This window comes from Cyprinodon variegatus, unplaced genomic scaffold (assembly GCF_000732505.1).
Source record: "Cyprinodon variegatus isolate N-32 unplaced genomic scaffold, C_variegatus-1.0 Scaffold1029, whole genome shotgun sequence".
NCBI lineage: Eukaryota > Metazoa > Chordata > Actinopteri > Cyprinodontiformes > Cyprinodontidae > Cyprinodon > Cyprinodon variegatus.
The window spans coordinates 76,465-85,030 of record NW_015151482.1 but is presented as its reverse complement, the minus strand read 5'-3'; the positions used below and the strand labels follow the sequence as shown (position 1 = coordinate 85,030).

The 8,566-nt window shown below is 45.4% G+C and overlaps 1 protein-coding gene across 1 annotated transcript; it reads right to left on the bottom strand.

The window, feature by feature from the left end:
- On the bottom strand, positions 1-8,010 carry LOC107100925 (protein NLRC3-like; the record flags this gene model as incomplete). Its single annotated transcript, XM_015399607.1, has 8 exons — positions 1-178; positions 244-417; positions 514-687; positions 1,288-1,455; positions 2,116-2,286; positions 2,415-2,588; positions 3,473-5,312; positions 7,956-8,010. Coding segments are annotated over 8 exons (2,835 nt in total), but the record flags the coding sequence as incomplete, so codon positions are not given.
- Positions 8,011-8,566: the final 556 nt, after the last annotated feature.

The window sequence follows — 8,566 nt, the reverse complement described above, 5'->3', positions numbered from 1 at the left end:
CATCTGCTGAGGCCCACTGGGGTTCAAGGAGACAGAAGCAGACATAGAAAAAACAGAACATTTCTCCTTCGTTAGCCGACATCCTGCTGGTTGGAGGACTCAGAACCAGTGGACTCGGGTCGGACCGCTGGGAGAGCAGGCAGCGCGTCCGTCCTCAGTGGACTGACAGCCGTTCAGCCTGCAGACAGGATTCATTAGACTTCAGCTCCATGTTGGGCTGTAGGCGGAGAGGGGAGGGCCTACCTGAGGACCTGCAGGCCACAGTTTGGAGCCTTAAACCAGGAAGCCAGGAGCTTCAGTCCAGAATCCTTCAGCTTGTTGTGACTCAGGTCCAGTTGTAGCAGACTGGAAGGAGCGGAGCTCAGAGCAGCGGCCAGAGACGCACAGCTTTGATCGGTGAGCTGACAACAGCTCAAGCTGCCAATGAAACAGAAGGTTCTGATATCTTTAGGAGGTCCCAACAGAAACACTAGAAACCTCACATTCTCTCAGAGAAGTGAACATGTGACTTGCCTCAGATTTTCCAGTCTGCAGTTTGGACTCCCGAGTCCAGGACTGAGCTGCCGGACCCCTGAGTCCTGCAGATCGTTGTAGCTGAGGTCCAGATGTTTGAGGCTGGAGGTTGGGCCTTTCAGAGCGGAGGACAGCGGTGAGCAGCAGCTTTCTGTCAGGCCGCAGTCATGCAAACTACAATCACAAGGTTTTCAGTCAGTCACATTAAGTTCTGCAGAATCCTGGAGGTTTGGGTTTAATCAACCTGCAGACGATGTTTCACCGACACAAGGCCTTCATCAGTTTATTGTCTGCTATGATGGAACATCTGTTGGACCTAACCTCATATAACCACACCAACTACACCTCCCACAATGCACTGCAGCTCTGATATTCAACCCACACTGTAAAAAATCTAAATCTAGATCAGTTATTTTGTCTTAAAATAAATGCATTTCTTCCTAAATTAAGAAGGTAAAAGAAACATTTTGCCAACAAGACAATTTACATTTAAAATAAGAGACATTTGCAATGTCTTATTACAGGTGCCTTTTATCTAAATATCTTATTTTAAGAGTAAAAATACTAATCCCATTGGCAAACTACCTCATTTACCTGCTCAAATTAAGGGTAAATACACTTACTTTACCCCCCCACCCCGATGCTGAGATACTGTTCTCATTTCCAAGGCTTCAGAAACGCAATACAGTGACATTCATTCCTGACTTTACAGATCTATGACACATAGATATTACCAAATAAACTAGAGCAAAGAGCAGAAACCAGAGAGCAGACCTCAGGCTCTGCAGGCTGCAGCCAGGATCCTCCAGGGAAACACAGAGATGCAGGACTCCTGCATCCTTCACACTGTTCTGACTCAGGTCCAGATGTTTCAGGAGGGAAGACTTCAGAGCAGGATCCAAAGAAGCACAGCTGATCTCTGTCAACCCGCAGTTTCTCAATCTGAAGAGACGCCAAAACACAAAAGGACCATGGATCAGGTTCTGCCTGCGATTGGACCGAGGACGCTTCCAGACAGGGAGCTGATCGTCTCTCTGCCTCACTGAAGGTCTCAGTTCCAAATAATTAATAAGAGGCTCCAAACTGTGTGTTTAGTTATTTTAGTCCATGCATTCAGTGAACGGCTGCCTGATCCGTAAACATTGCTTTAATAATAATAATAATACAGATAGATAATAAAGATACCAATAAAATAAACTGATTTGGTTCCACCCATTAAAACGAACAGATTACATCGTCTAACAGCAGCTGAAAAAGAAAGAGTTTGAGCTGCAGAAACTAATTATTTATAATGATCATTCTAAATGATATAATAATTATTCTATTGTGTGCTCTGTTTGGATGGTAGTCATGTCTCCTTCTTCTTCGTGCATCATGGAAGGACCCTTTCGATCTCCTCCAAAAGATCAGCTGTTTGTTTGCATGGTCACACGGTACTGATTTACAAGCTGCATGATGTGATATTCTATGTTTAGGATGTTGTTTTCTACTGTTGTTCGTTAAGAGTCCTTTGAACATTTGCGGCTATTCCAGGCATATTTTAAGTACTTATGCTCATTCATTCATACATTTGCAGATATTGTAGATTTAAACACATTTTACTTGAGAGTTTCCAGTTTAGAGGAACCTGCTAGTCCAGCAGACAGTAATGCGACTCCAGAGTCCTGTAGGCTGTCGTTGTAACTCAAGTCCAGCTCAGTCAGACAGCGGTTGGTCTGTAAGACAGAGGCCAAAGCTCCACAGCTGACCTCTGAGAGTCTACAGCTAGCCAGTCTGTAGAAGACAAATGGAAAAGGATTAATATTTAATTATGATTTTGACAGAAGGAAGACAGAGACGTCTGTCAAAATAAAATCTACTTAACCTTAAAAGCATCAAATAAACAGAACCAGCAGACTTACAGGAGGCTTTGGAGTTCACAGCATGGGCTCTCCATTCCTTGGATTAGTATCTGCAGTTCTGAATCCTGCATCTTACTTCCTGTCAGGTCCAGAAGCCTCAGGTGAGAAGGGCGGGACTTCAGCGCTGTGGCAATGACATCATAGTGCGTCTTTGAGAGCCAACATTCATGGAGTCTGAGGAGGAAAAACAGGTCACGTCACTCATCAGTAACTTCCTGCTTTGGGGATGGCGTGGAGGGCAGGAGGATCTTTAAATCACGGTGGGTTAGACAGAGCCAGTCTGGCCTCCAAACATTAGCTGTGGCCAGATGTTTGAAGAATGGAGACGAGTCCTAAAGAGAAAACCTCTGAGCCTGCAGGAGCTGCTCAGAACCAATAGTATAAAAAACTCCAGTGTCTCTGGTTAAACCTGCGGATACATTAACTTTATGAAGAGTTCCAGCTGGAAACATTTTCTCCATCAAAGGAACCTAACAGCGTTTAATTCAACTGCTTTAAATCCCCTAGATGCAGAATTAAAGTCCTGATTAGTTAAACTGCTTTAGATCAAACCAGTGAATTCTCTCTCTGATCTGATTTAATCTATTAATGGAGAAACTCTCCTGGAGCCAAACTGAATGTTGACCAGTTGAAGCTCTATTGTTTATGTTAATGCATTTAGCAGCACAAAGTCACTTACAAAGTAGACCCAATTTTACACTTATCATAAATATAGCAGTAAGTTCTGTAGAGGAACACCCTGAGTTAGAATCAGTGGGGACAGCAGAGGCATAGAGCTATGGGTAAGAGTTAGGATAGGAGATGATTGACTACTGACTAACAAGCTCCGGTGTTTCTGGTCAAATCTGGTGAAAAAAAGTCCTTTGACCTCCGGCAGAGACCATGAATCCTCACAGTGGCAAGCAGAGGCCCATAAGTAGTCAGGAGTACCTTGGACAGGTGGACAAGCAGGACAGGTTCTGAGTACGTTTATCTGGTTATCCCGGCAACATTCTGGGCTGTTAATAGAAAACAGAACTAGAAGCGATTATCGATGTTTAAAGACTATAAGGACTCACCGAGCCTTTCTGCAGTTCCTCACAGCTGGAATCAGCCTCAGTCGACCCATCCATGAGGTGTTGTACTTCTCCAGGTCCAACTCATCCAGAACTTCTGACATCTGCAGCATGTAGGCCAGAGCGGAGCACTGGATCTCTGAGAGCTTCTTCTCTGATCTATTCTCTGATTCCATGAACTGTTGGATCTCCTGATAAACTGAGAGGTCCTTCATCTCCATCAGACAGTGGAAGATGTTGATGCTTCTGTCAGGAGAAACAAACTTAGCCTCCATCTCTTTCAGATTATTGGTGATCTTCTGGATGGTTCCTGGGTTGTTTTCTGTCTGACCCAAGAGGCCTCCTAAGAGTCTCTGGTTGGACTCCATAGAGAGGCCATGAAGGAAGCGAGCAAACAGGTCCAGGTGGCCATTTGGACTTGTCCAGGACTTTTTTATGATCATCTGCAAAAGATCAGGCAGTGAGGTGAACCGACCTTCCCAGATATCAGAGTCACTGTCTTCTTCATCACCATACTCATCATCCTCCTCAACTCCCAGGAAGTTTCCCACCACCTCTGTGTTCCCGCTGGTGAAGCAGTGGAGCATGTAGACCGCAGCCAGAAACTCCTGGACACTCAGATGAACAAAGCAGTAGACTGGTTTCTGGAAGATCACGTTCTCTCTTTTGAAGATTTCTGTACAAACTCCTGAGAACACTGAGGCCTCTGTGACATCCAGACCACACTGCTCCAGGTCTTCTTGGTAGAACATGATGTTTCCTTTCTCCAGATGTTCGAACGCCAGCCTCCCCAGCTTCAGGAGAACTTCCCTGTCAGCCTCCATCAGCTCCTGTGGACTCGTCTCATGTCCTTCATGGTACTTGTTCTTCTTCTTCCTGGTCTGGACCAGCAGGAAGTGTGAGTACATGTCAGTCATGGTCTTGGGCAGCTCTCCTCTCTGCTCTGTGGTCAACAGGTTCTCCAGAACCGTAGCAGTGATCCAGCAGAACACTGGGATCCCACACATGATGTGGAGGCTCTTGGAGGTCCTGATGTGGGAGATGATCCTGCTGGCCTTCTCCTCTTCATCACTGAACCTCCTCCTGAAGTACTCCTCCTTCTGGGCATCAGTGAAGCCTCGTACTTCTGTTACCCTGGAAACACAGGAAGGAGGGATCTGATTGGCTGCTGCAGGTCTGGAAGTTATCCAGACCAGAGCCGAGGGAAGCAGGTTCCCCTTGATGAGGTTCATCAGCAGAACTTTGACTGATGACTTCTGTGTGACGTCAGAAACACGCAGACTGTTGTTGAAGTCCAGAGAAAGTCTGCTTTCATCCAGGCCGTCAAAGATGAAGAGAAGCTTCCAGACAGCCAGCTTCTCTGCTGGGAGCTTCTGGAGGGTTGGATGGAAAACATGGAGCAGCGTGAGAAGACTGTGCTGCTGATCTCTGATCAGGTTCAGCTCCCTGAAGGAAAGCAGAACCACCACCCTGACATCTTGGTTCTCCAAGCCCTCTGCCCAGTCCAGAGTGAACTTCTGCACTGAGAAGGTTTTTCCAACACCAGCGACGCCGTTGGTCAGAACCACTCTGATGGCTCCATGTTGGTCAGGAAAGGCTTTGAAGATGTCCTGGCACCTGATTGGAGAACCATGGAGGTTCTGGATCTTGGAAGCTCTCTCCAGCTGCTTCACCTCATGTTGGGTATTAACCTCTTCGCTCTGTCCCTCGGTGATGTAGAGATCAGTGTAGATCCTGTTGAGGAGGGTTCTACTTCCTGTTTCATCACTTCCTTCAGTCACATGTTCACATCTCTTCCTCAGACTGATCTTATGTTCCTCTAGAAGCTTCTCCAGGATGACATCTGTGAGGGTGAGATCTTTTAAATTAACCTTATAGTTAAAAACATTTAGAGAAATCCTCCTACTACATTACTTTTGTGAACATAGCAGCTTCCTCTAAACCTTCAGAGACTTCAGGTCGGCCTACAACTCAGTGACCACGGGTGTTTTAATCTTTTAACTGGTTATACATAAATCTATGAATTAGAAATAACTTTTTGTGGAGACGATCCAAGATGGCGGCGAGAGAAGGGCCATAGTCAAAAAAAAACAAAAACAAAACAAAGCAGATGAATTCAAGCACAGCACAATGGAAGAAATAAACAATGAGCAACGAGGCAGCGCATGCTACGCTAGCTTCCATCAGGAAAGAAATAAAAAGACTCCAAACAAGATCCAGGTGGAAGGAATGGAGAAGATAAACCAGGGAAAATAGACTCTTCAGAACAAAAATGTCCTTTTTCTACACAAGTCATGAGTTACAACCCTGCTGACACATACAGTGTTTCTGATTGGGCGTCTACTGGCTGTGTCCAGCCATCATCCAATCACATTCTTACTCAATCATCTCTAAGCATCACGGGACGTCCTGCCATGGAAAAGCTGTGGATGAATCTTTATTTGCTTTGTTAGAATCTTGGTTTGTGATATTGCTGTATTTGGTGATTAGTAATGAAACTAATGTTAGCAATAGGCTAGTTAACTTATATTGGTTAGCTAGTTGTGGCGCCAGTAGCTAGCTTCTGTGAGTGCTTGCCTGGGGCCTGTAGAAGCTGTGTTTCTCTTTTGAAACCCGCGACAAAAACCTAGTTTATCTATAAGAGAAGTTACAGGTCCGTTTTTTTCTCTTTGCCGTTTGCAATGATCCCCTCCTCACCAGCTGTTTGGGATAATGGACCTATGATGCTCTCTGCCAGCTGCCATAAAAACCCACTCATTCCTCAAATGTTGAAGCTGTTGGCTCAGAAATGTAGCTGCGCTGTTTGCAGACATAAGAGAAAGATTTCACATACTCCATTCTGCCATGAAGGAAGTAACGTTGCTAGAAGCAGAGAGTGCGCTCATACCTAGCCGACATTGATGAAGAACCAGCTCAGAGCAAATCTCCATCTGCAGCCTCATTTGCAGCACAGATGTATTCTCTCCACTTTAAAAAGATGCACATCCACAACCCTGTGCTCGCTCCCGAGAGGGAATGCCTATTAGATGCGTGAACTAGCGCTCAAAAGTAAATTTTTACTCGAGCACCATCTGTTTAAAAGTTGCTGTTCTCATAGTTCATACCAGCTTCCTGTCTCCGACCGTCCGCTCTAACCCCTAAATCCCTCCATCACTATATAGAGCAGGGACTATATAGTGAAGTTTATAGTGAACTCAGTTAACTGACCGTTCAGACATGATGATCACTGCTTTTTGCTCCATTGGTCTCCACTCCTCCTCCACCGCAAGATGCCGTCGCCATCTTTGTTATTATTCGCCGCTGTCGGGTAGCGACAGCCTATGGCTACAGCGGGGAGCTGTGACAGCAAATCCCATAATGCTTTGCCAGCAGAGCTCTACGCTCAAAGCAATCATCTGCCTCTTCTGAGGCCTTTCTTTTCTTCTCATACACTTTGTCTCTGAGGGATTGCTGAAGAGTCAATGAGTCGATGCAACGACTTATCAGGAAGAACAACCCGAGATCAGAGCTGCTGCTGCTCTATGGAGGCGCTGCTGAGCTGAGGTTCTCTTCTGCACTGCAGCAGAGAGGAAGCAGCTCCAGCTGCTCATTAACACCACCCAGAGACTGACTGGCTGCCCTCTGCCTTCCCTGGAAGAGATTTACTCCACCCACCGCCTCAGGTCAGCCGGCAGCTTCATTGCACCCTGGTAACCAACTGCTGCCCTTTGGGAGGTTTTCAAAGCGATGAGCATCAAAGCAAACTGAAAAACAGCTTTGTCCCTAAGAGCTGCTGGTTCCCTGAACGCCTCACATAGCCTGGAACCTCCAACAATCACATGAACAGCCAATCTCTACAACACTGAATAAGTGAACTAGTCTCATGTTCAAAACCACAATTTCTGTTAATGTTCATGTTTATAGAAACCCATTTTCTGACACTGCACCGCCACCTTTATAACTTTTATTTTCTTTTTATTCCACTTTTTGCCTGCACTGTTTTGATTTATATTGTTTTGAGCTGTTAAAAATTGAGTTGCATTTTGAGGAAAATGACAAAGACTTTTAATTCTGATTTTCACAGTTTAGATTTGACACATTTATTAACAATAATTTATCTGGATGTCGTCACCCGTTGGCCCTTTCAGGCACCGACTTACCCACAACCACAATCAAATAAATTAGGAATCCATTAAAAAGGAACACATCATCTCATAAAATGAATTTCTAATAATCAGATTGGTTTATTCTGTCTCACAGAAACCTGGCTGCATTATGTTAGAATAAAAGCGTCATCTATATAGACCCGCATTCTCACACAGAGCAGCTCACTTACAGCAGGAATTATACAAAGATTGAAAAAAATATACAAACTTTTTGCATTTCAGATTTAAAAATGTTTTTGTCCATCAATCGCCTCTATAACCCAGAACTCCTCAAGTGGAAACGTTTTAGTTTCACCTGGTTTCATTTTTTAAATATCTTCTGCTGCATGAAGCAAACTTACCACAGCTGCTGGAGACAGTGTCCTTCAGGACGACCTCCTCCTCCTCCTGTTCCTCCTCCTGCTCCTCCTCCTGTTCCTCCTCCTCCTCCTCGATGTGTTTCCTCTGCTTGATTCCAGAAGGCCTAAAAAAACAAGGACCAAAGTTCATCAGGAGAGACCAATGTTCCCTCAGTCTGTAGAACCTCAATAATCAGCGCTTATGGATCAGATTTGGGCATGGGGGGGTGGGGGGGTGGGGGGGGGTCCCTGCACCAGTTCCAGGCTCTCTACAGACCCAGCAGTCAGAAGCACCTGGAACTCATAGACCTGCTCAGATGCTCTGCAGATGAATGAAGATGAAGCAGATGTGATCAGAAACGTCCATAAAGTGGAGCTTCAGCATCACCAGTAGCTTCTGGTGCTAAACCAGTTCCTCCCACATAGAGCAGACTGGCATCAACACACCGAGTTCTTCAATCAGATGTTAGGATGAACTCAGGAAGATTGTCGTTAGCTTCCAGGACCGCCTAGAACCGCGCTGCCTCGTTTTCTCTCCTGTTAGCATCGATAGCATTCGCTACTTCTAAGGCCGTCACTCCTCTGAGCTTTTATCTTCGTTAGAGAGGGAGACC